Source organism: Cnephaeus nilssonii, assembly GCF_951640355.1.
Source record: "Cnephaeus nilssonii genome assembly, chromosome: 14".
Lineage (NCBI taxonomy): Eukaryota > Metazoa > Chordata > Mammalia > Chiroptera > Vespertilionidae > Cnephaeus > Cnephaeus nilssonii.
In genome coordinates, this window is record NC_137085.1 from 6,568,170 (window position 1) to 6,595,919 (window position 27,750).

At 43.2% G+C, this 27,750-nt stretch overlaps 1 protein-coding gene across 1 annotated transcript; it reads right to left on the reverse strand.

The window, feature by feature from the left end:
• Positions 1 to 1,316: 1,316 nt before the first annotated feature.
• Positions 1,317 to 26,168, reverse strand: ZBTB43 (zinc finger and BTB domain containing 43). The gene is made up of 2 exons (XM_079789845.1): positions 26,048 to 26,168; positions 1,317 to 7,059 (listed from the first exon to the last, which is right to left on the reverse strand). Exon 2 carries the CDS (start codon positions 7,034 to 7,036, stop codon positions 5,633 to 5,635), a length of 1,404 nt encoding a protein of 467 aa, XP_079645971.1. The 5' UTR covers positions 7,037 to 7,059; positions 26,048 to 26,168; the 3' UTR covers positions 1,317 to 5,632.
• Between the last annotated feature and the right edge of the window lie 1,582 nt (positions 26,169 to 27,750).

The following is a 27,750-nucleotide window of genomic DNA, read 5'->3' on the forward strand; positions in this document are numbered from 1 at the left end:
TTGACCAGGAATTGAACCCTCGACCCTTTGGTGCACGGGATGATGCTCTAATCACTGAGCAACACCAGCCAGGGTCAAATTGTTTGGTTTTGATTCAAACTAGTCAAACCAGTTCAGAAAAAGATGGTGGAATTTCTCTCCCCACCTTCACTCCCCTTCTGGGTTCTCATTAAGGGGAAAAAAATGCCACTCTGCCCATCTTCATTTACTGAACTCTAAACACAGAATGCTGTCCAAGTTTTCTTAGAAAGAACAAGATAAAGTTCAAAGGGCACAGAGTTCTCTTTCGCTTTCTGTAGAGAAAGAACATACTTAAAATCATTTACCAAATAATGAATGACTGTTACATCAAGTTCAAGCTTACCTCATCTGCTGCTGCTGACTTGCTAACTGCTCCACGGAGTGTGGGAAAATCCGAGAGCTGTGCACCCTCCGCGATGCGCAGGCATGGAGACGGTCTCAAGGGATGCTCCGGTGGTGTGAGGGGAAGCTGTCCCTGAGCTGACTATGAGGAAAGCTAAGTAAACTGCACAGGTGTCACATGCTCACATCCTACCCACTTCTGTTCCCAAAGGCAAATAAACCACCTCATCTTTTCCCTTCTCCTGATAAGGAGACAGGGCTTCTCATCTCCACACCCCAGAGTTCCCTGGTGAAAAAACCTGCTTTCTAGGTGGGCTGGACTGCTGGTAACCACAGGCCTCAGCAGGGTCCCCAGGAGGGGTGAAAGTGGGGGTCAGAGGGGTCACATGCCACAGAGACAGCTGTTTGGTCAGGATGGACAGGCCCTACCTCGGGGCGGAAAGGCTGGGAACGGTTCTTCTGGACTCCTTCACAAGCAGAGGATGGCCAAGCTAGCTGCAGCTTCACAATCAGCAACGGGGAGGGAAAACCTCACAACAAACAGTGGTAACAGAAGGTGTGTGGGAAGATGGTAAGTTTGGTCTAAAACAAGCAGTGTCTCGGGTAATGAGCTGTTGTGAGGAAGTATGTGGGGCTCACAGTGCCTGCAGCACTTTTAAAGGGCACGGCTGCTGTTCCTTCAGGGTGTTCTTTTTTGAGGGGGGTGGCTGGGGAAGGGCAGAGCCCCTCTAAAGAGCATGGAGGATTCCAGAGCAGAGGAAAAGCCACATCCACGTGTTGCAGCCACGAAGCCCTGCATTCGCATCCCAGCTCTGCTCCGGCCACTGTCCTTCCTCCTGCCTTTGGGAACACCCTGCCTTCTCTGAATCCCAGCGGCTGCACATGTGAAATGAACAGACCTGGGGCATCAGCCAGGGTCCTGGCATGAAGCATTTGGCACACTCAGCTGGGATGAGCTAGAAGTCATAAGGGGACTACTTACAAAGGGTGTGGGCAGGGTTAAGGGACTCTTGTGAGGGCAGAGAAGCCCCTAAGGCCTGGCAAACAGGGAGCCAGGACCAGTTCTTGGCTTGAAATGACAGAGGCAGGGTGTGGTTACCAAACCCTGAAGGTGCCCGACAGGAGCTGTGGCCCTTGGCAGAGGAGCCCAGCCACCGTCGACCCACACCTGGCAGGAGGAAGCCGGGGGAGTGACTTCCCCAACCTTTCCGCTGAAATGCCGAGCTCCTTCCAGCACATCTGGTAGATTCTGACCAGAGAGGCTGGACCTGCAGGAGCAGAGAACACCCAGCACAGCTAACACACGATGGGGCTGGCGGGGTTTTAACGAGAGCATCATCGTGAGTGCCTGGCATCGCAAATGGTCACTCCCGACCTATTCGATCCGCCTGCCTATTTGGCATTTACTGTCGAAAGGCCACAATATAACTTTTATTCTCAGGTGCCAAAAGCCAGAATGAAAACAAAGACATGTTTCACCCAGAGTGAAAAAACTTTTACAAAATTGACAGATAACATTTATTAAAACATGTCATACAAAAGGGCATGGTCTCTTCTATAAGAAGAAAATATTAAACAGTAACATTCAGTTAAGTAAAACCATGCTGTACACTGAAGACAGCAATATATATAGACAAAACTATTCAACTTTTGCAACACAGGCATAACAGTTCACAAAATATCAATAAGATATGCACCTAATGATAATCTGTTTATCATCAAATGGTTTCATGGCCTAAGAGTCACCTGACTTGCATAAATAAAGTAATTTTCTGGAACCTCATAAAAGGAAAGAAGGCAGCAGCAACTGACATTGTGACACAGGCTTCAAGCAAAACTAAAAAAAAAAAAGTCACATTTGCAAAATGTGTTCCAGCATCTTCCCATAGAATACTATCAGTAGAGATCTAAAATAAGAAACATGTACCTTTAAATATATAAGTAGCAAAGAAAAAACTCAATCAAACAAACCCTGATTTCACTGAATAAAGTTAGTCACCCAGGAAAGCAACCTAAACACAAAATTAACTGTGGCACAGATGAGGGTGGGGGCGGAGGGAGGGTACTATGTTGCTTGGTGTCCAGCACTCCTAAATGATCAGACCTTTTAAAAGCAAACGCCTGGGTTGGGTGTGATGGGGTCCTCGCCACCCTTGGTGACCAGGGGACTGCAGCAAGTCCCCCTCCCCAGGAAAGCACAGTTCTGCCCTTCGGCTCTAACTTCACTCGGGGCAGGTAGCTTGGGGACGTGCGTGCCTCCTCCCTAGGAAGGAGCCGCTGAGGCTCAGCAGCTTTCCCAAACAGCTAGAAGTCAGCGTAGGGCAGTTTAGTTCAGAAAAGCCCACTAGAAAGGAGGAAACCCTTCTGGAAGACTCTCTGAAAGTTGTGGCCAGGAGAGGAGACCGAAGGAAGGTGAGATCTGGATCAGAATCAACAGGCTGGGCCCAGGAGCGCCTGAGGGTGACCCTCCGCGCTAGAGGGAAGGCTGCCGCAGTCCTTCCGGGGACAGTGACGCCTACTTACCAAGTGGATTACTGTAATGTGTGCATCTAAGATTAAAGGCATGGTATCAGCACTCACATTAAATACCACTGGTGGTGCCTTGAAGCCCTTTCCCACTGGGAGTAGATCAAACCACAGTTAAGACTCAAAGGAGAGGACAAATACCTTGGTTGTAGGCCACTGATATGATCCCTGAAAGACTGTTTGGAAAAATGTTACCCACAGCCACCCAAACTTTGGAAGGATAAAGATTTTCTAAAGCTGTACGGAGGCTAAGGAGACAGACTATCCAACCCAGGGGAGGCAGGAAAAACAGGTAGTAATATAGCATGGCCTCCTACCCCTAAAAAGCCGAGTTTATAAAACTGTCCAAAGCTGATGTGCATATAAGGATTTCAACAAAAGATACATCTTCACAACTCAGGAAGTAAGTCCCAGCACAACTGACTGCTTCCAAATGACACCAGAGGGCTGCCCCTCCCACTCCTGGCCCAGCGCGGGCACTTCATTACCATGACGTGGGTGCTGGCTGACCTCAGCGTAACTGAAGGACCGTGAGTTCCCCCCAGTATTTTAATTTTACCTCTGGGACTCTTCTCCTCCAACGTCCCAATGCTCGTGTGAATATAATCTTTAATGGGAAATAGGATGTCACACCTTCCAAACAGGCAGACACTGGTTTGCTGCTACCATGGAAGAGGGTCATCAGCTGTTGGCAGAACAAAAAGGCTTCTTTGCCTTAGTGCTGAAATATGAAGGGGGGAGGAAACAGTTTCTCCTCACACATAATGGCTAGGATCAGACCTAAAACCCACTGGCTTCTGACGAGAGAAAGGACAGGAGCCGCTGAGCTTGGTTATCCAGTCCCTCTGTCAGGTCCACAGAGAAAGGACTGGTAATGGTGAAGTTTCAACACGAAGAGAATATTAATGTGGCAAACAACCAAGAGGTAATAGCTAGTTTCTAGGTTAAAAAAATCAATATATATATATACTATATATATATATGTATTATAATAAAGTTTTAAATACAAAGTGCTTTTTATATATCGAGAATGATACAGTGTTAATGAGTAGATCCCTGTTTTGTAATCTTGATTACAAGAGTTAACTGGTAAGAACTTTCTTTCCTCTTTCGAGACAACGTTCAACAAGTGAACACCTGGTGGTAGAAGCTTAAGGGTCAGAGGCCATTGCCAGCAATGTCTGTCACATTACAGCAAAACCAAACTTTTAAAACAAAATTTCATCCCAAATCCAAGAAAAGTTATTTTTATTTTCAGGAAAAAAAGGTTTCCACTTGGAAGGAATAGACCAGTAAGTTTATGGAAAAGTTGACATAGAGTAGCACCCTGTCCTACCCTGGTGATAATTTCAGGTATATTACATAGCTTAAAAGCATCCTGAACATAGGCTTGCTTTTCACCCTGAAACATCTGATTGGAGAAAAGGTCTCAGAATAGCTGCTCATCTTGTTGTTTTTGGTAGGTATAGCTAACTATGTGGACTTGTAAATTTATGCGGCTTTATCTATAATTTGGGAGCATGAATCCGTAGACTACTTTCTAAAATTAGGACTCCTTTCCCCCCTTTTAAAACACATCCCAGCACTCCTAAAAGACCTGGCAGCCTTAGCTCAGTGTGACCCTCTAAGGAATAAATATCTCCCCTACCGATGCATTTCCAAGACTCCTCTTTTCTTGTGTAGTTTCTCCCCCTCCACTCTGACCTGCCACTCACAATTCTGCTATTTGGCAACTCTCACTCTGACAGTTGGGGGGAGTGTCATTCATATTTACTTATGAAGTTTTCAGGTAATTCTCAGCTGTGACTTTTGGCTCCTTCCCACTAACTGGTCACTGACTGACCTCTTTGGGAAGAACCATAATCTAAGATAGAGCAGGAGGCTACAGCAGCCAGTGGTACCGTGGTCAGTCACAGCAGGCTAGACGTCTACTAGCCGTAGAGCAAGTCCCACTGTGTGGATGCTACAGTTAAAACATAACGGATTTGGGACAGCAAGCCAATTAGAAATACCTATCTCTGGCACACTAGAGAATTATAATTAGATACAATTGTTCAAACTAAATGCTAGTACTAAATACAAAATTCTGCATTATCAAGAGTCTGAAACACACTGTGACAGTAGCATCTTACAGAAATCAAAGCTTGTACCATAAGCTGTTTTATACTTCAACTGTCACCCTCTTACTATCTCCTTAGTTTTAGTTAAAATACCCTTTTATAAAGAATAAAACCAGACGAAAGTTGTTAATTTCGCATCCTAAGAATCACATTGTTTGTAGCTTTTACATAAGTAGCATTTCGTTCAGTAAAGCAGCTACCAAAACAAATCCACATTACCTAAGTATCTATAGTAAGAGCAAAATAAGCTTCCATGACCTTGTAATAAGTGATCAAAAACAGCTACCACCTGAAATGGAACTGGTGGGCTAGCGTCCAGTTCCAAGTGCAGGTCTCTCCATCGCCAAGTCCACCTGCCCCAATCACAAGCCTAAAGGTGTACCCGGCCAGCTGGAAGGTGGGTTAATTTACCCCCATTACCTACTCCAGACCTGGACTAGAACACACACATCTGAGGAATTGGATTTTTTTAATTGGCCTACTTAGAACTGGTCTTTCAGAAATATCTTCCATTTTTTTAAGCTTCTCTCATAATAGCAAGTAGCACACATCATCTGTGCCCAGATTTGCATAATTACCATCTTTTATTTTGGTGCCTGCCACTCAAGGGCCAGATACTATTTTTAGTTAGCCTCAGTTGTATTCTGCTCAGCCTTTGCAGCTTCATAAGACTTGGTACAAGAAGTCACGTGCCTGTGGAAACTGTCCCTCCACATAAATCTCTTTGCACAGATATTACACTCATATGGCTTTATGCCTGTGTGAATTTTCATGTGGCCCACGAGGTGATGCTTCATTTTGAATTTCTTACCACAGACCCCGCAGCCATAAGGCCGGAGACCGAGATGCATACTCATGTGTCGATCTCTCTGGCTCTTGTGAGTGAAACTTTTCCCACACTGACAAGGATACAGCTTGTCGGTGGCTGAGAATCCCAAGTGGGAAGCTTCTTCTTTAATCCCTGTTACCATTTCAATATTCTCACTGTAGCCTGCTGGTAGGGCAGCCTCCTGTCTGTGCCCAATGAGATTGCCCTCTGACCTCTCTCCAGAAAACTCTTCCATGGAAGAGCCATAGAAATCCACCTGCTCATCATAATTGCTTTCATCAGCCTGTTCGTCAAATTCTGCTTCCACTTTTTTCTCCACGATGTGAAAGTCTTCCTCTACTCCCGAAGGCTGGACCGAGTGCTCCGACTGCATGTTGTTGATGGACTCAGTGACCTGGTGTTCATCGTAGGGTGCGTGCACGTCCATGCCCTCGCATGCCTGCTCAAAGCGCTCGGGCTTCACGTGGATCCAGCGCTTGTGTGCCATTATGCTGGGCTTGCTGTACAGAGGCCGGGTGTAGTGGAACTCGGCGCTGTCGCTGGCTGCCTCCTCCCCGTCCTGGCTTGCCATTTCAGTGCTCAGCCGGTCATGCTCTGTGGACGAGTTGCTGGGAAGGTATTCATGCTCAGTGAGCTGAGATGACAGCTCGTCTTTGGTGCTCTCCTCTTCGTTCTCTCCATCCCTCAGTTCTTGGGATTTAGGGAACTCAGTATGGCTCCCAGAGCCCAGCTCGAAGCTCTCTACCAGGCCATTATAACTACTGCTGCTTGGAGACTGGTGATCACTGCTATGATTTAGCTTTTGACAAAGGACTGTAGGGTTTCCCTCTAAAACCTCAGTGCATTTGTCTACCACATGCCACATCTGGAGGAAGCTTGCTGCTGTTAAGTAACTAACAATTTCTGGAGCGGGCATTACTAGACGTCCCGTATAACTAGACAGGAGAATGTTCTCAAACACTCTTGGGTTCATCACATCAGGCAAAACAATCCTCCTGCTGTTTTTCAGAAGCACCTGGTCACAAAAGTAGGGCGAGCTGGCAGCAAGAACAGCTTTGTGTGCCCGGAAAATGTGGCCTTGCACAACAATGGAGACATCACATAATTGTCCTTGCTGGCGCTGCTGGTTCAGTTTCTGCAGAATGGTGCTGGAAAAATCAGGAAATTCTACTCGAAAAGAGTTTGTTCCAGGCTCCATTTCATCACAAATCTTGTTCAGTGCTACAAAAGAAAAAAAAATGAGTACTAATGCCATCCCAAAGAGGAACTTACTGATCACTAAGAAAACTGAGACAGGTCCCACAGTGCCACCAGAGTCTCTTGCCTGTGGGCATTAGTGGGTGGAGCATTCATTCCCCAGAGCAAGGCTAGCAGGAATGAGTGTGCCAAGAGTAGGAACCACCTACCACTCATCATGGTATTAACTCCTCATTTTGCCTGTGTCTGAAAACCCAGCAGATTTATCAGTGGTATTTATCACATCACTCTAATCTATATCTAAGTATTGCTAAATACCAGGTATGAAATAAAAGTATAAGATAAAAGAACCAGACTACCAAAGCAAAGATTGCAAGTCAACAATGAGAGACAGGGAGATATGCCAAGAGAAGAAGTGAATGTTTCTTGAGTATATAATGTCCCTGGTATATAATTACTATATATGAATACACCCATTTTTCAATTAATCTTTACAATGACTCTGCAAATATAGGGACTGATATCCAAGTTCAGTGATTTCAAGCAACTATGCCAAGGTCAAAATACAAGTTTTTATTAAGATGGGACTTGAATCTAGGTTTCTGTGACTCCAAAGCCTATGCTATTTTTCCTATCACATCATTCTGCTTCTTCGTAGAAGATGCCAAAATACCAAGTAGTCATTAATAATTTTAAGAGGTAAGACAGTGTTTTAAGAATGAAGTATTAGTTTATGGTTTATATCTCTTAACATATTTCATCATAATTTAAAACAAAAACAGACCAAGAAACAAACTATTTAGATATTTGCAGTTTCAAAAACGAAAGAAGACTACGTAAAAGTATAGATTAGAAGTATGTAAACAGATTCTCTGCTTGATCTCATCAATGTAGAATTTTGTTTTTAGTTAACTGGAAAAAAAAATGGGGAGAGGGACTAATACACACGAGTGGGATTAGTTCCCTCATAAAAGAGACACCCAGAATTCCCTATAAGGACAGGACAGGGAATTCTACCTATGAACCAGGGAGTGACACTGAATTTTCTGCCCCCTTGACGTTGGACTTCCCAGCCTCCAGAACTTTGAGGAATAAATTTCTATTTATTTTGTTACAGTAGCCCAAGTGGACTAAGACAACACATCAGCACAAAACGAGCTAACTCATTCTGTTCAAATGGCTGTTAGTTTCCTGCTATATGAATTTATCATAACATAAGCAGTTCTCTTCTTACAGAATTTTAATTGTCCAGTTTGAAATTATGAGGAATGCTATAATGGACATCTGTGCATGAATATCTATAGATTAATCTCTACCAGTGGAATTGCTGGGTCAAAGAAAGGGCTGTGCATTTGACATTCTGATATGTATTACCAAACTACTTTCCAGAAAGGTTGCAGCAAGCCACACTCCTACCCACAGTAATAACAGCATCTACTCCCCAACACTCTTACCAACATTGGATGTTATCAAATAAGATTTTAAAAAGTTGGCAAATCACCAAAGTGACTAATCCATGATTCACTGTTGTTCTGACCAACATTTCTTTAATCCTATATAATAAAGAGGTAATATGAAAGTTAACCCTCACATTGTCACAAGATGGCTGTGCCCACAGAGGAGGTGGGGTTCCCATAATGAGCAATCAGCAGGGACTTGAGGCTGTGTGGTGCCAGGTCAGGGCGGGGACCTGAGGCCACACCCCCCGCCCGGTGGGGCTTGATGGGGGACCTCAGGCCACACCCTTTGTCAGGCCGAGGGACCTCAGGCTGCATCCCCTGCCTGGTGGGGCTTGACAGGGGACCTCAAGGCACGCCCCCCCACCCCCGCCTGGGCCAGGGGACCTCAGGCCATGTCACCCACCTGGTGCCAGGCTGGGGGACCTGAGGCTGTGCCCCCGCCTGGTGGGGCTTGATGGGGGTGGGGCCAGCAGAGTCTGGATCTCGCCCAACGTGGGTGGGGCCGGCTGGGTCTGAGTCTCTCTTGATTTCAAGGTGCCCGCGGGGTGGGCGGGGACTTGACTCTGGGTCCTGCGGCGTGCCCCAGACTCGGACAGGAAGAAGACTTTCTCTTTTTAAATTTTATTATTTTTTAAATAAATCTTTATTGTTCAAATTATTACAGTTGTTCCTCTCCCCCCACCCCCCCAATAGCTCCCCTCCACCCGGTTCCCACCCCACCCTCTGTCCTTATTCCCCGCCCCACCCCCCGCTACTGTCCTCATCCATAGGTGCACGATTTTTGTCCAGTCTCTTCCCACAACACCCACACCCCTTTCCCCAGAGAACTGTCAGTCCACTCCATTTCTATGCCCCTGATTCTATTATATTCACCAGTTTATTCTGTTCATCAGATTTTTTTATTCACTTGATTTTTAGATTCACTTGTTGATAGATATGTATTTGTTGTTCATAATTTTTATCTTTACCTTTTTCTTCTTCTTCCTCTTCTTAAAGAATACCTTTCAGCATTTCATATAATACTGGTTTGGTGGTGATGAACTCCTTTAGCTTTTTCTTATCTGTGAAGCTCTTTATCTGACCTTCAGTTCTGAATGATAGCTTTGCTGGGTAAAGTAATCTTGGTTGTAGGTTCTTGCTATTCATCACTTTGAATATTTCTTGCCATTCCCTTCTGGCCTGCATAGTTTCTGTTGAGAAATCAGCTGACAATCGCATGGGTACTCCCTTGTAGGTAACTGTTTTTCTCTTGCTGCTTTTAAAATTCTCTCTTTGTCTTTTGCTCTTGGCATTTTAATTATGATGTGTCTTGGTATGGTCCTCTTTGGATTCCTTTTGTTTGGAGTTCTCTTTCTCTGCGCTTTTTGGACTTGTAAATCTATTTCTTTCACCAGGAAGGGGAAGTTTTCTGTCATTATTTCTTCAAATAGGTTTTCAATATCTTGCTCTCTCTCTTCTTCTGGCACCCCAATAATTCGGATATTGGTGCGCTTGAAGTTGTCCCAGAGGCTCCTTACACTATCTTCATATTTTTGGATTCTTTTTTCTTTTTGCTTTTCCGGTTGGGTGTTTTTTGCTTCTTTGTAATTCAAATCTTTGACTTGATTCTTGAGATCCTCTAGTCTGCTGTTGGATCTCTGTATATTATTTTTTATTTCAGTCAGTGTATGCTTAATTTCTAGTTGGTCCTTTTTTATATCCTCGAGAGTTTCACTAAATTTATTGGCGGTTTCTAGAAAATTCTTGAAAAACCTTATAACTGTGGTTTTGAACTCTATATCCAGTCCTTTGCTTTCCTCCATTTCTGTTATTTGTGACCTGTTTTTTTGTCTCCGCATTATGGCTGCTTCTCTGTGTTGATAGAGTGGCTTTGTGTGCTAGGTGTCCTATAGGGCCCAGTGGCTCAGCCTCCCCAATTACCTGAGGTGGACACTCTTGGTGCACCCCTTTGTGGGCTGTGTGCACAGTCTTGTTGTAGTTAAGCCTTGATTGTTGTTGGTATCACTGGGAGGAATTGGCCTCCAGGCCAATTGGCTGTGAGGATCAGCTGTGTCTACGATGGGAGAACTTCTGTGCTGGAGACACCCTTTTGGGGCAAGACTTGCTTCAGTGGGGCTTTGGTGCTCACTGAGTCTGCCCCCTGAGTGTGTCCCTTATGGATCTGAGGAGTTGTAATCTGGATGGTTCCACTCTGACCACTGGGTACACTGGCTCTTGGATCTCTAAGGAGGTGCTAATTTAGCCTCTGCCTGAGGCCACCCAGCAGGAGCTACGGAGAGATCTGCAGATTCTTCTTCTTTGTTTGGGGTTTGGAGGTACCCAGATGAGGCCCAGCTGTGAAGCAATGCAAGCTGCTGTGGGGCCTGGGGCCTTCTTTTGGATGTTCTGGGTCTTTCTGACTCAGCTGCAGTTTGTTAGGTAATTTTAGATTGCAAAGGGCCAGGCCATTCATATGCAAAAGCCTCTGCTCACAGCTTGGGTGGGGCGGGATCTCAGGGAATTAACAGGGCGGAGCAAACAGCTATGGCTGATCCTCAGTCCTGCCGTAAGAGGCCCCGGGTCTCAGTGTCCCTCGGTAATCGCTGCAAGCACCTCTGAGAGAAAGCCGCCCTCAAGTTCTCCCGATGCTAGACAGTCCAGTTTCTCCCCGTATGAGTCTGGGTCCCCAGAGTCTCACCCGGAACAGGAGTTCAAAGCAGTTTGGAGCTTGTGTCTCCCTCCCGATTGAAAAAGTCAACCATGTCCTCAGTTGCCAGCCCTTTCTGCGTGCGAGCCTCCATACCCCTGCACTTTATTTCCTCACCTCCTCTGAGTCTCAGTGTGCTTTTCTCTTTCCTTCTAGTTGTAGAATTTCCACTCAGCCAGCCTTTATGTGGTTCTGGATGATGTCCGTTTTGTCTTTTAGTTGTAGTTTTGAAGTGGTTGTGCAAGGCAGCAATTTCAGGTGTTTACCTATGCCGCCATCTTAGTTTCTCCTCAGAAGATTTTCATATACATTTTACTAATTTTCTTTCATCTCTGACACTTCTATTATAGAGAAAGGGCAAATAGCAATATTAAAATATTTCCTCTAATTAGTTCCCTTTTAATGTGCACCAATTTTGTGCACCAGGCCACTAGTTATTATATAAGATACTCTTTACTCATGTTTACTGGTCACTTTTTTTCCCTTAAATTATCAGTCATATCCTTTGCTCAAATAAATTGGGCAATTCATCTGATTGATTTGTAGTTTTTTTTGGTAAATTCATGAAATTAACTTTGAAATGTATGTAAATTACCCAATCTTTACTTTTACGGCTCCAGGGCTTTGTGTTAGACATGGAAAAGCATTCCTAACTCCAAGATTATTTTTAAAAAGTAAACAAAAATTATTTAGGCTTTTTCTTGGTACATTTTTTAAAAAGCACATTAAACATTTAGTACACAAAGTTTATTTTGGCATAAAGAGAAATATTGGGATCCCCCTCCAAAATGGCTAGCCTACTTTTCTAACACTATCATTGAATATCCACCTTTTCTTCAAGATTCAAGTACATGTTGCAGAATTTTAAATGACTGACAATTACTTTTAATTTTTTTAAATATATTTATTAATTCTTACAGAGAGGGAGAGGGATAGAGAGAAACATTGATGAGAGAGAAACATTGATCAGCTGCCTCCTGCATGGCCCTTATTGGGGATTGAGCCTGCAACCAAGATACATGCCCTTGACCGGAATCGAACCCAGTACCCTTCTTCAGTCTGAGGGCCGATGCTCTATCCACTGAGCCAAACCAGTTAGGGCTGACAATAGACTTTTAAAAACAGTCCTACAAACATAAATGCCATAGCACTGTTATAGAAAACTAGAGGCCCAGTGCATGGATTCGTGCACATTGAAAGGAAATTAATTAGAAGGTGGCCAGTGGGGCAGGACCGGGCGAGATGGGCTGGACACGCCCTAGAGCCAACCTCCTGCTGTCCCTCCTTGGCCGGCCGCACCTGTGGCGATACTGGGGCTCGAAGGGCATCTGTGGAGTGAGTGGGGTCCCTCTGGCAGGTGGAGTCCCTCTGCCTGGCCTGCAGGGATTGGGCTAAAACCGGCAGTCCAACATCCACCGAGGGGTCCCAAAGTGCGAGAGGGCACTCTGCAAAGTTGCTGTTGCTCAGCAGTTCCTGTGTTGAGCATCTGCCCCCTGGTGGTCAGTGAGTGTCATACCTACCGGCACGTCATAACTACCATCTCGCCCAGTCACTTAGCCTTTTATATATATAGATGGTGGAGTAGAAAGCTCTAGAGGTCAGTACCTCCACCAAAACAACCAGTAAGCTATTAAAATTATCAGAATCGACTACTTTGGAACCCTGGAATCTGATCAGACACTTACAGCAACTTATAGCCTCTCCCTTCTTCAAGGTCAACCTAAGCTGCTGAATCTTGCTAACAAAGCAGCATGCCCAAACTAGCTACAATCCCCGTTCCTCAGCCCGGCCATAGCCTGGGGAACATTGGCCCACATTCCTACAGTGGCTGGCTGATGCCAGGGTGGACAAGGGCCATGTCCTCCAAAAATTGGGGGGTTTGCCCCTGGCCAGTGTGGTAGACCCACACAGCTTTGTTTGGATTCCTCAGGTTGCAGTGGCTTCCCCGGCAGCATCTACCATAAGGTTTAAAAAAACCAACATATGTTCACCTGCATTCCTCTGGGTCAAAGCATTTGAGGAAATCGTTGTCAAGCCACAGTCTGACCACATAGATAAAGCAGCAGAAACTTCAGTGACTATATACAACAAGGAATACTATAGACTTTGAAAAATAGTTTGGAAAAATCACTGTTCAAACAGGCAACTGCAGCCCTCAGTGAGTAATAAAGGAAATTGCCTCGGAGGAGAAGAATCTATTTCAAGAGTCACCACATTAGAATACTCAAAATGTTTCAGTTCTTAACGAAAACTAAAAATTACACAAAGAAAAAGGACAATATGGAGTATTCACAGGGAAAAAAGAATCAGAAATTCCAGACATTGGAAGCACTAGTTAAAGATGTTAAATCAATCATCTTGTGTATCAAATTGCTAAAACAAACAAACAAAACGAAAACGCTATATGACAAAGAACTAAAGGAAATCAGGGAACAATGTCAATGAAGAGTCAGAAATTATAGAAAAGAACCAAATAGAAATTCTGGAGCTTAAAAGAATAGCTGGCCCTAACCGGTTTGGCTCAGTGGATAGAGTGTCAGCCTGCGGACTGAAAGGTCCCAGGTTCGATTCCGGTGGTTGTGGGCACATCCCCAGTGGGAGGTGTGCAGGAGGCAGCTGATCGATGTTTCTCTCTCATCGATGTTTCTAATTCTCTATCCTTCTCCCTTCCTCTCTGTAAAAAATCAATAAAATATATTTAAAAAAAAAGAATAATAGCTGTGTTATAGGCTGAATTGTATCCCCTCTCGTATTCATATGTTGAAGCCCTGTAACCTCTAGTACCCCAGATGTAGCTATATTTGGATATAAGGTCTTTAAAAAGGCAATTAAGTTAAAATGGGGCTCTCAGGGTGGGCCTTAACCCAATCTGACTGGCCTGTTGGTAAGAAATGAAATTTGGACACACAGGGTGTGTGCGTAATATGAAGACAGTGGGAAAGTGGCCATCTGCAAGCTAAGAAGTGCTCAGAAGAAACCAACTCTTCTAACACCACAATCTCAGACTTTTGGCCTCTAGAATTGTGTGTGTGTGTATAAATTCTGTTATTTAAGTCACTTAGTCTGTGATGTTTTGTTATGGCAGACCTAGGAAACAAATATGAGCTGAAATTAAAAATTTGTAAAAGGAATTCAATGGCTGATTTAAGCAGGCAAAAGAAAAAAAAGTCAGCAAAGATAAAGCAAATGATATTATCCAGCCTGAGTGGTAGAAAGAATAATAAAGAAAAATGAACACAATCTGAGGCACCTGTGGGACTATCAAATGTACCACCACCAACATGCACATCATGGAACTCTCAGAAGAAGAAAGGGTAGAAAAGATATTTAAAGAAACAATGGTCAAAAACTTCCCAAATTTGATAAAAGACACACCTACACATCTAGAAGATCAACAAACTCCAAGTGGGATAAAATTAAAGAAATCACACTGGATACATTGTAAGTCAAATAGTAGAAAGACAAAGGATAATCTTCTTGAAAGCACAAGAAAGAAGCAACTCATCACATAAAAGGGCTTTTCAGTAAGATTAACAACTAATTTCTCATCAGAAACCATGGAGGCAGTGGATCACATTTAAAGTGATAGAAGAAGGCAGTAGTATGACATTTAAAGAGCTAGAAGAAAAACCTGTCAACCATAAATTCTATATATGGCAAAAGTATACTTTCAATAATGAAGACGAGGCAAGCCCTGGACGGGTAGCTCAGTTGATTAAAGCATCATCCCAATACGCTAAGGTTGCAGATTCAATCCCCAGTCAGGGTACATATGAGAATCAACCAATGAATGCATAAGTAAGTGGAACAACAAATTAGTGTTTCTCTCTGTATGTGTCTCCCTTCCTCTCTCTCTAAAATCAATCAATAAATAAAAATTATTTTAAAAGACTGAAGGGGAAATTAAGACATTTCCAGATAAATCTAAGGATGTTGTTACCAGTAAACCTCCTCTACAAGAAATGATAAAGTGAGGTCCTTTAGGATGAGATAAAAGAACATTAGATAGTAATTCAAAGCTATATACATAAATAAAGAATACTGAAAAAGGTAACAACATAGGTAAATATAGAAACTGGTATTATTATGCTTGGTTTATAACTCTTTTTTCTATATGATTTAAAAGATAAATGAATAAAACAATAATTGTGAATCTATGTTAATAGGCACACAAAGTAATAAGATGTAATCTGTGACAATAACCATATTAAGGGGAGGGACGAAGATGCATTGGAGCAGAGTGTTTACATACTATTGAAACTAAGTTAGAATTAGTCAAACTAGGTTGTTATACTTAGTATAACAAAATAGGTTGTTATATTTAAGATACTGACTGTAAATTTTAATGTAACTAACAGAAAAAGAACAAAAAATATATATGAAAAGAAGGGAATCAAAATGGAATACAAAAAAATAAGTTCAAAAAACAAACATTTTTAAAAGACAGTGATAGAGGAACTGAGGAACAAAAAGCATACATGATATTCAAAAAACAAATAGCTAAATGATAGAAGTAAATCCTTCCTCCTATTAAAAGGCAGAGATTAGCAGAATGGATTAAAAAACATAACTTATTTATATGTTGTCTATAAGAGACTCACTTCCGATATAAAGGCACAAAGAGGTTGAAAGTAAAACGATGAAAAAAATATTGCATGCAAAGAGTAATCAAAGAGAGCTGGGGTGGCTATATTGGGGTCAGCAAAATAGGTTTACAATTCTGAGTACATAAAACACAGAGTTTATTCTTGTATTATTTTCCATACAAACTACAGACCTACTTTTGCCCATCCCTATATTACCATCAGACAAAACAGATTTTAAGTCACAAAGGGTAAAGGAACAAAGACTATTGATAAAAGGTGCAATCTATCAAGAAGATATAACAATTATAAATACACACACACACATATATACACACCTAACAAGAGAAACATAATGAAGCAAAATATGATGAAGCAAAAATGGATAAAACTGAAGAAACAGACAGATCTATAACAGATTGACTTTAACACCTCATTTCCAATAATTAATAGAAAAAACAGATCTACAAGTAAATAAAGGTATTGAACAATATTATAAATCAATTATACCTACAAGACATATATAGAACACACACAAAAAAGGGAATGCAGTTCTGATACATGCTACAACCTGGATGAACATTATGCTAAAAATGAAACATCATACTAAACATTAACTTAAATAAGCCAGATACAAAAGTACAAATGTTGTATAATTCTATGTATGTGAAATATTTAGAACAGGCAAACTCATAGAGACAGAAAGTAGATCAGAGGTTACCATGGACTCAGGAGAGTTATTGCTTAATGGGTAGAGTTTCTGTTTGGGGTGAGAAAAAATTTTGGAAATAGAAAGTGGTGCTGGTTGCGCAATAAGTACAATGAATGCCACTGAATTGTACACTTGAAAATGGTTAAAATGGCAAACCAATGATATACACTGAGTGGCCAGATTATTATGATCTCTGAACGCATAATAATCTGGCCACTCAGTGTGTGTGTGTGTGTGTGTGTGTGTGTGTGTGTGTGTGTGCGCGCGCGTGTGTGTGTGTGTATTAGAGGCCCAGTGCATGAATTCGTGCATGGGTTGGGTCCGGCCAGCCTGGCCAGGGGGAGGGGACATGGGCGGTTGGCTGGCCTGCCTGTTGGTTGAACGCCTGGTTGAGGGGACAATTTGCATATTAGCCTTTTATTATATAGGATATACACTGAGTGGCCAGATTATTATGCATTCAGAGATCATAATAATCTGGCCACTGAGTGTATTTTTTTTTTCCTTTTTTTGTTAATCCTCATCCAAGGATATTTTCCATCGATTTTTTTTTTTTTTTTTTTTTTTTAGTGAGAGTGGAAGGGAGGGGAGAGACACAGAGAAAGAAACATCTATATGAGAGACACATCGATTCGTTGCCTCCCATACTCACTCTGATCAGGGCCTGAGATTGAGCCACAACTGAGATACCTGCCCTTGACTGGAATCAAACCTGTGACCTTTCAGTCCATGGGCCAATGCTCCAACCACCAAGTCAAACCAGCCAGGGCAATATATATATTGGGTACAAGAACAAAGAATATTGATAAAAGGTGCAATCTATCAATAAGATATAACAATTATAAATACACACACATATATATACACACCTAACAAGAGAAATATATATATTTTACCACACATTAAGACAACTGGGAAAAAGTCATATAACTTTATTTTTAACTGTGTCAATTGCAATTTAATAAGTATCTGATCTCTGCCATAATTTTGGGTGCATGTGGCTTTCTACATATTTCCTGATCTTAGTAACATACAAAGCCTGAACTTTAAAGGTTTTTCTGTTATGTATGTGATATTTACAAAGTTACAGGCAGTTGTGATCTATAAAAATAGTATAGCTCCTGTTTCAATTATTTAAAAGACTTAATGTCTTTTAACAGAAGTAATGAATTAACTCGCCAAAAACAATATAAAATACTGTATGTAAGGTCCTATGAGGGATCTTAAGATGATCAAAGCATCTAACTGTCCAGAGTTTATAATCTGATAGTGGAGATTTAAAAACAAACAAACTCGAATACAACCCTGTTGTTCAACCCAAAGCTTGACAAAAAGCACCAGGAATTCAGGGGAGGGAACCTGGTATACCCTACATTTATATATCTTGTCACTATAAATTTTGGTGTCAGCAGGGTAAGAGGAAGACTTGAGGGTAGCATATAATTCTTCCCATTTACCACATCCTAACCAAAATAATCTAAGAAGTGTGGAAAAGTTGGCTTGAGTCCTGGAAACTAGAGATCAGAGTTATCTATATGCCATAAACTTTAATTAAGGGTATAGTAGAGATGTGGCCAGACTGAAAGGAGCCGTTGCCCCAGCAACTGCACCAGCTATACCGGGCAATCCTCATATAGTGCAGCAACTGGGTCAGAGGACCACTAGTACCTGTTCATGTGGAAGGTCTGTAACTAAAAAGTGAGGGTGGACAGTGGGGCAGGTCCTCCAGATTGGCAACACTCAAAAGTGGCTGCACTGGGATACCAAATGAATGGAGCAGAAGGAATAATCAGATAAAATAGTTAATAGAAGAAAACTTCCCTGAGTGGAAAACCTGGTTGCCTCAGTAGAGATTTCTTTTTTTTAAAAACCTGATATGAGGACGGGGCTCAGTAGTAGCCCAGGAAGGAAGCAAAGACATCGCTCATCATTTGCCAGCTGAGCAAGAGACGACAGCAGATCCCTGGTATCACTTTCACCAACAAGGAAGAAAATGCAGAGCTCAGGCTCTCCTGAGAGTACCGAATAGCCTCTGGCCCCAGCCATTCCCTTAAGCTTAAGCTCTGGTGTCGGTATGGTTCAGGCTGTCCACCAGCAAAAGAGCTAAGAGTTTATTCTAACAGCACCCAGATATATGGTGAAGGACCAAAACCAATCCACTCAAAAGGGAGAAAATTTCAGACCTGAGCAGAATGTTTCCCTCTAAAAAATAATAAACAGAATAAAAGCAACATGGTTTTATTCTGTTAAGTAAATGAGGTCTGTAAATAGATTCTACAATAACAAAAAGAAGAAAATAGCAAGAGATAAAGAGTACAGTTTAGATAGCATTTTAAAATAACTATCTTATGAAAACATGGTCTATATGAATGAAGTATAAGGAAGAAGAGACAAAACAGCAGAATGATATATTAAAAAAGAGTTCACTGAATTAAAGGAAAGATGTAAGAAAACTAATAGAGCAGAAATTTAAACAGGCAATAAGCAGCAGAATTTCGACTATAGAAAATGGAATCAATGATATGGAAGGCACGTTGGGGAACTTCTATCAGAATTCAGGAGGAGGATAATAATATGAAAACAGCAAGAGAGAAGATAATAGAACAGAAGAACAGAGACTAGAGATAAAACACACCACAACATATGGCTAATTACTGTCTTTGAGAGAAAGAACAAAATGAATGGAGCAGAAGGAATAATCAGATAAAATACTTAATAGAAGAAAACTTCCCTGAGTGGAAAACCTTCAGAGGCTTTTGGAGGGAACAAATTAGCCCCAGATAAAAAGCAATGCTGGTCTTGCTAGGCAAAGCTTAAAATTAAGCCTCAAAAGGATCAAACTATTTCCATGGAACTTAATTGTGTTCCAGAACAATGCTTGAGAATATTTAAATTACAGAAAAATATCCAGAACCCAACAAGGTAAAATTCATGTCTGGCACCCATTAAAAAAATCACCATGCATGCAAAAAAGCAGAAAAATATAGTCATAATAAGAAGAGAAAAAAAATGATCAATAGAAACAGACCTAGAATGACAGATTTATACAATTAGTAGAAAATTCTATATCCCATATGTTCAAGAAAATAGAGGACAATTAAGCATATTAGGTAGAGAAGGAAAAAAGAACCAAGTTAAACTTTTATTTTTTTAAATATTTTTAAATTGATTTCAGAGAGGAAGGGAGAGGGAGAGAGAGATAGAAACATCAATGATGAGAGAGAAACATTGATTGGCTGCCTCCTGCACGCCCCCCACTGGAGATGGAACCTGCAACCCGGGCATGTGCCCTTGACCGGAATCAAACCTGGGGCTTTTCAGTCTGCAGGCCGACGCTCTATCCACTGAGCCAAACCAGCTAGGGCCAAGTTGAACTTTTATAGATTAAAATCAACATTGACTTCTGAAAGGAAAAATCATGTTGAAAATATAAAGAGATGCTGGTGCTATTCACTGTGTACATTTACCTTGCTAATAAAAACTATACATGGCCGAAGCCGGTTTGGCTCAGTGGATGGAGCATCGGTCTGCGGACTGGAAGGTCCCAGGTTCGATTCCGGTCAAGGGCATGTACATTGGTTGCGGGCACATCCCCCAGTGGGGGGTGTGCAGGAGGCAGCTGGTCTATGTCTCTCTCTCATCGATGTTTCTAGCTCTCTATCCCTCTCCCTTCCTCTCTGTGAAAAATCAATAAAAATATATTTAAAAAAAAAACACACACAAAAAACTATACATGTATGTGAGCAGTAGCAAGAAAACTAATCAAGATTGATATTTTTTATTATATTAATTAGAGGTCCGGTGCATGAAATTTGTGCACTCAGCGGGGGCGGGAGGGGGGGGGTGTCCCTCAGCCCGGCCTGTGCCCTCTCACAGTTCAGGAGCCCTCGGGGGATGTCTGACAAGCCGGCAGTTGGACATCCTTAACGCTGCTGCAGAGGCGGAAGAGGCTCCCGCCACCGCCGCTGCGCTCACCAGCCATGAGCCAGGCTTCTGGCTGAGCAGCACTCCCCCTGTGGGAGCACATTGACCACCCGCGGGCAACTCCTGCATTGAGTGTCTGCCCCCTGGTGGACATCATAGTGACCAGTCATTCCACCATCTGGCTGAAACTGGCTCTCCAACATCCCCCAAGGGCTCCCAGATTGTGAGAGGGTGCAGGCTAGGCCGAGGGACACCACTGGTGCACGATTGGAGCCAGGGAGGGACTGCGGGAGGGCTCCAGGGCATGTCCAGCCCATCTCGCTCAGTCCCAATTGGCCAGATCCCAGCAGCAAGCTAACCTACTGGTCAGAGCATCTGCCCCCTGGTGGTCAGTGCACATCATAGCGACTCGTCAACCAGTTGACTGTCTGCCCACTGGTGGTCAATGTTCGTCATAGCAGACTGTTGAACAGCCTTAGCATATCATTAGCATATTATGCTTTGATTGGTTGAACAGCTGACCGGAAACTTAGCATATTAGGCTTTTATTATATAGGATGTCCATTCTTAGCTTCTTCCTTTGTTATTTTAAAATAAACTTTTAATTTTGGAGTAATTTCAGCTTTATAGAAAAGTTGTAAAGGATGATGAGTGTTCCCATACACCCCTCACACAATTTTCTTTAATGTTAACATCTTACATTACCATGGCACATTTGTCAAATAAAAAACCAACACTGGTCAATGCCTATTTTAACTGGAAGTTTGTATGTCTTATTCCCCTTACCTCTTTCACTTGCCCCACACCCTTCTTCCCTCTGCCAACCATCAGTTTGTTCTCTGTTTCTATGATCTGTTTTAATTGCAGAATTAAAGATCTTAATTGCAGAATTAAAATCTCCAGACCGTGGTCAATCAGCACCCTCATATTTTCTCCTAATTGGAACACTCTAGCCAAAGAACTTAGCAAAACCTCTTTTAGGATTTCTAAAACACATGCTACTTACTTTATGAAGTTTGACTCATAGCACCCTTTAAGCCACCACTGAATGTTTTAAAATTTCAAGGCAAACATTCCATTGTGGTAAACAATTTGAGATTAAAAAAAAAAAAAAAAGGTATTAAGCACTCTTATATTTAGTGCAGCATTATCTACAATAGCCAAGAAATGGAAGCAACCTAGGTGTTCATTAATAGGCGATGAATAAAAATAACGTATATGCACACAATGGACTATTACTCAAAAAAATAAAAGAATGAAATCTTGCCATTGTGACAACATGGATGCACCTGGAGGATATTATGCTAAGTGAAGTCTGAAAAAGAAAGACAAATACTACATGATTTCACTTATATGTGGAATCTAAAAACAAACCAAAACAAATTAACAAACAAAACAAAAACAGATCATAGAAACAGAGAACAAACTGATGGTTGGCAGAGGGAAGAAGGGTGTGGGGCAAGTGAAAGTGGTAAGGGGAATAAGACATACAAACTTCCATTTAAAATAAATCAGACATGAAGACACAATGTACAGTACAAGGAATACAGTGACAGATGGTCATTAGACTTGATGATCACATCATCTATATATATAAAAGGCTAAGCAACTATCCGACCAGTAGCTATGATGCGCAATGACCACCAGGGGGCAAATGCTCAATGCAGGAGCTGCTGAGCTGCAGTGACTTGGCAGCTGCGGTTCTCGGGTGATGGACCCTGGAACCAGAGAGGAGGGAGCCCGATTCCGAGGTGTGTCACCCGAGAACTGCCCTCTCGCAATCCGGGACCCCTCGGGGGATATCAGACTGCCGGTTTTGGCCCAATCCTCACAGGCCAGGCCGAGGGACCCCACCTGCTGGAGGGACCCTGCTCACTCTGCAGATGCCCTTTGAGCCACAGCGCCGTCCCAGGTGTGGAGGGACTGCGGGAGGTTGGCTCCAGCCTTCTCTCTCGCTCAGTCCCGCCCCGCTGGCCACTTTCTAATTAATTTCCTTTCAATGTGCACGAATCTGTGCACCGGGGCACTAGTAAGGTCTATAAATGTCAAATCATTATGTTGTACACCTGAAACTAATATAATATTGTATACCAACTATACTTCAATTATTTTATTTTTTAAAGAAGGTATTCCCTGGCCCATGTGGCTCAGTTGGAGCATCGTCCTGTGCACCAAAGAGTCATGGGCTCATACCCAGGTTGCAATTTGAGGGATGCTCTCTCTTTCTCTTTCTCTCTCTCTCTCTCTCTCTCTCTCCCCCTCTTACTTCGTCTCTTTCCCTAAATAAAATAAAATAAAATAAATAAATAATACAAAAAAAAAAAAAGGGCCTACCCAGTTTGGCTGAGTGGATAGAGTGTCGGCCTGCGGACTGAAGGGTCCTGGATGCAATTTCGGTCACGGGCACATACCCTGGTTGTGGGCTTGATTCCCAGTAGGGGCGTGCAGGAGGCAGCCGATCAATGCTTTTCTCTCATCATTGAAGTTTCTATCTCTCTCTCCCTCTCCCTTCCCCTCTTTAAAATCAATAAGAATATATTTTAAAAAAATAATAAATAAAAAAAATAAAAAAGAAGGTACTGTTCTAGGCATTAACTCCCCACTTATCAGTTATCCTGCCATTATACTACAATAAAGCCAAGGAAATGTTTTTAACTGCAGCCTCTCATGTTCATTAGAATTTAGGAGAAGCTCAAATCAAGAAAGCAGAATGCAGAAAGGCACTTGTTTCATGAAAATTAACTACATACCAACAAAATAAAAGGAAAGTTTTTTCCTCAATATGTTACAAACAAGACAGAAAACTTTCCAAACTTATTTTAGATAAAGATACAGTAAAAAGAAATAGCTCATGAAAATGATATGGAGCACATTCCACTAATTTTAAGAGGCATTTTTTTTCCACATTTTTAAACTTCTTAAACCAGGATGTTGGCACAAAATGCAACACAGTGTAAAATCATGAACACAATTCTGAAATGAAAAGTATTCAAAAGAGAAGGAATGTTAAGTTTAATGAACAATTTAACCTGTTTATTTCACTTATTCTTTCTTGTTACATATGCATTAGAATATCATTGAAAATATCTAAATAAGCCTAAAACTGTTTCCAATAAGAAAACTTAAAAGCCTAAATGATAAGAAAGCATTGTCAGAGCTTAACTCGCAGTGTTTTCTCCTCCTTTGGTGGTACATAAAATAATCGATGTTATCTAGGATACAACACGGTAGTAATTTAGCTGCCACATCTTATAAGAAAGTTTGATAAACTATCTTACTGGCAAATTGGTAGTTTAAGTACAAGCATAAAATAAAGGCCACCCTATCAGAATACACAAAAGAAATAACACATAATTTTGCATTATTATAATTAAAAAACAAACTATTTTTCCAACCCTATGAGTTTTCTTCATGTGAAAAGCAAAATCTTCCTTAAATTTTCTACTGATGCAGCAGACTCCTGCATTGAATCCAAGGAATATGGAGGAAGGAGAGCCAGGGTGGGACCTGCTATAAGTAGAAAACTTGAGGAAGATTCTAACAGAATTCTTTTAACCAAACTCCTAAGGACCTTGGCTGCGAAGAGAGCAGGTATCAATAATTGTAGGTTCAACTAAATATTATTCCTAAGAGCTACAGAGTGAATTTTTAAAATCACATTTTCTTTTTAATATGTTTTTTATTGATTTCAGAGAGGAAAGGGGAGGAAGAGAGAGATAGAAACATCAATGAGAGAGAATCACCAATTCGCTGCCTCCTGCATGCCCCCCACTGGGGACCGAGCCCGCAACCTGGGCATGTGCCCTGGACCAGAATCGAACCTGGGACCCTTCAGTCTGCAGGCCGACGCTCTATCCACTGAGCCAAACCAGCTAGGGCAGTGGTTGGCAAACTCATTAGTCAACAGAGCCAAATATCAACAGTACAATGATTGAAATTTCTTTTGAGAGCCAAATTTTTTAAACTTAAACTTCTTCTAACGCCACTTCTTCAAAATAGACTCGCCCAGGCCGTGGTATTTTGTGGAAGAGCCACACTCAAGGGGCCAATGAGCCGCATGTGGCTCGCGAGCCACAGTTTGCCGACCACGGGGCGAAGGCTAAAATCACATTTTCGAAGAGCTTGTTAGTTCCAGGTGTCTCCAGTGAGCAATTTTTTAGCATTGTGGTAAAACACACTTAACATAAAATTTACCATTTTAAAGTGCACACTTTGTAGCACTTAGTACAACTGCAATGTTGTGCAACCATCACCACCATCCATTTCCAGAATGTATGGTCCCAAATGAAAACTCTGTATCCAATTAGACAATAACTCTCCTCCACCCTCTCCCCTCCCAGCCCCTGGTAAACTATATCATACTTTCTTTCTCTATGAATTTGCCTATTTTAGATATCTCCTGTAAGTGGACCAACACAATATTTATTCTTTTGTGTCTAGCTTATGTCTCCAGTGAGTACTTCTGTAAAGCAAAGAATGAACCCTAAATTATTAGGTTTCTCATCATTTACTAGTAACTGCACATACTGATAATCTCTGAACAAAGCATACAGCTCTCTCAGAAATCCTGCTCCTGTTCCTTGAGCCTCAAGGGCAGAGAGTCTCAGACTGACCCTTCCTTAAGCTGTGTAGCCAGGTCTAGTTAAGCAGCTGTTGAGAGCCCTGCAGGCCATCCTGGGGTAAGGGGATGGAGGAAAGGGAAGCGGGGAGCTGTGCAGCAGGCCTGAAGAACCGTGAGTAAGAAAAGGCAAGGATTCATTCCGTCACTGGCGCTCTGAGATGGCCGCTGTCTGTACCCTGACACTTAGATGGGGCAGACACCTGTCAGAGTTGAGGCCAGACTGCAGGCTAGTCACTGAGAATGTCACCAGGACAGGAAGCTTCAAGGGGTCATGAGTCACCTTCCATGGCTCAGCGGTCGGGGCAGGCCTGCCCGCCCTGCCCAGACAAACCCAGTCAGGGGAGGCAAAAACAAGAGAGGAAGACAAGAACTGGCGGGGTCAGAGAAACACGGGTGGCCGAAGAGCTGGACCTACAGGCAGGCCATGAATGAGATTAAGGACTCAGAGGGAAACACGGGGTCAAGAGACGCAGAAGCAAGGTGGAGGCAGAAATAAAAACAAGGTTCAACTACTCCGAGATGGGCTCGAGGGATACAAAGTGGAGAGAAATACAAAGTTGACAGGGACCAAGTTAAGAGGCAAAATGGGCAGGTGACGACAGGTGACACAGACAGCAACAGAGGCGACACCCAGAGGCAAACAGGCAGGTGTCAGCGAAGTCCGGGCGCAGCCTTTCTCTCCCGGCCTGGGCTCGAACCCGAGGTCGCCAAAGGCCGGGACACACGGCGGCTGGATCTCTAAGCTCCCGGGTCCGCCGAGGTCCGTCCGCCGCCGCAGGGTGACCTTGGGCGCGACGCTCCCTCGGGGGCCCTGGCGTCGCGGTGCGCGCGCGGGGAAAGGCGGGAGCCCGCAGAAGCAGGACCCGGCGCACGGGGACTCCCACCACCCGCGCGCGGCTGAAGCATCCGGGTCGGCGGCCAGGCCTGGCGGGGCGGGCGGCGCGCACCGGCCCCGCAGGTGAGCCCTAACCCTCGCCGGCTTCCCTGCCTGCCCCCTCCCCGCCCGTGGTTCCGACCCCGCCGTACCTGCCAAGGGCTCGGCGCTCACATAGCCGGCCCGGGACACTTTCCGCAGCCGGAACCAGGCCCGCTCAAGCTGTCGCCGCCGCGAGCGCCTCAGCCTGCACCTCCCGCCCCCGGAAACGCTTCCCGGTGCCGCCCCCTGAAACTGACAGTGCTTCCGAGGGTGCGCCGGCGAGCGAGCGGTGTGCGCATGCGTGACTCCTGCTCCAGGCGAGACCTCCGGCGAATGCCCCTAGGTATCCCGCGCCTGCGCAGTACAGCCTGGTGCACCTCAATCAGCTTTAGGGACTTGGTAAACGTTGACCCATCTCAGTCAGCCTGCCTAGTAGAGATTGGGTCAAACCGTTTCTGCCTCCACAGCACCTTTGGCACGCAGTGGACGCTTAGTAAATGTTGGATGAAAGGACCAATACACAAAGTGTGGCAGGTGTATTGTGTGGCAGGTGTCGTGCTGGGTCCCCTAGGGGGGAAAAACTCATTTTGTTTAGATACTAGAGGAGATCCTTTGATCTCAGGGCGGGTGGACCTTCACCCCAGCTGGAGCGATTGACTCACAGTTGGTCAAAAGTGTGCATGGTAATATCATCATTCGCCCAGTAGTTGGGTAGTTGGACTAGGATTAGTCATGTGGCCAACTTCTGGCCCGTACTACTTATTGTAGAAGTCATTGAGTGAGAAAAAGTTTTTTTTTTTTTTTTTTTCAAATCCACTAGGACTTCTAGTTGAGTACACCCCGGAAGTGCTTTGCCACTTTTCTTTTCTTCCTGCCTCTAAGCAGACCTGAAGGTTGGAAGTTCAGTCAGTCACCATCATGTGCTTATGACATGACAAGCAAATGCTAAGGCCAGCAAAGCAGAAAGTGTGAGAGATCCTAGGTCTCATATGACATTAAGCTGCCGCCCCAGGTTTGAGCTGCTTACCCCTGGATGTTTTGTTGTTTGAGCCTCATCAACTTCTTGGGCTATATTCCTAGCAATATTATATCTGCAAATATCTGCAAATTGTATAAAATTATCAACAAACTATATAAAATTATTAGGAGAAATATTGAAAACACCCTTTTAAATGCATGGGCAAACTTGTGAGAAAGAAAAGTCATCTGAGGCCAGGAAGAAAGCAGAAACACTGGACTAGGAGGTTAGACAAAGTTAGTATTCAGGAGTTATGCACAGGTACCATCTGGCCAGTTTGTCCCAATTGGCTGCTGCATGGCTGAGAAGTATTTTGAAAATCATTCCTGGAGGTAGGTAAACAATGATGCTGCTGCCACCTGTAGGGGTGTCTGCTTAGGTCCAGGCAAGATGAGAGCCAAGAAGGAATATATCTTCAAGGGGAGAATAAAGTAGACAAAAACGAACAACACTGCCCAGCCCAGGTGGCACAGTGGTTGAGTGTCGACCTATGAACCAGAAGGTCACGATTCGATTCCGATCAGGGCACATACCCAGGTTGTGGGCTTGATCCCCAGTGGGGGTATGCAAGAAGCAGCCTATCCATGATTCTCTCTCATCATTGATGTTTCTATCTCTCTCTCCCTCTCCCTTCCTCTCTGAAATCAATAAAAATATATTTTAAAAAACAAACAAACAAAAAACAACACCACCAAAACTTTCCTCCAGAGGTAGGCAGCAAGGAAAGTTGCCTCTCTCTCTGCCTTGGCTCTGGGTGAAAGGATAAGACATTTCCCTAGTAGATACATAGCCAAA

Excerpts from the sequence above, each read along its gene's own strand:
- ZBTB43 (XM_079789845.1), bottom strand. The coding sequence starts at position 7,036 with ATGGAGCCTGGAACAAACTCTTTTCGAGTAGAATTTCCTGATTTTTCC.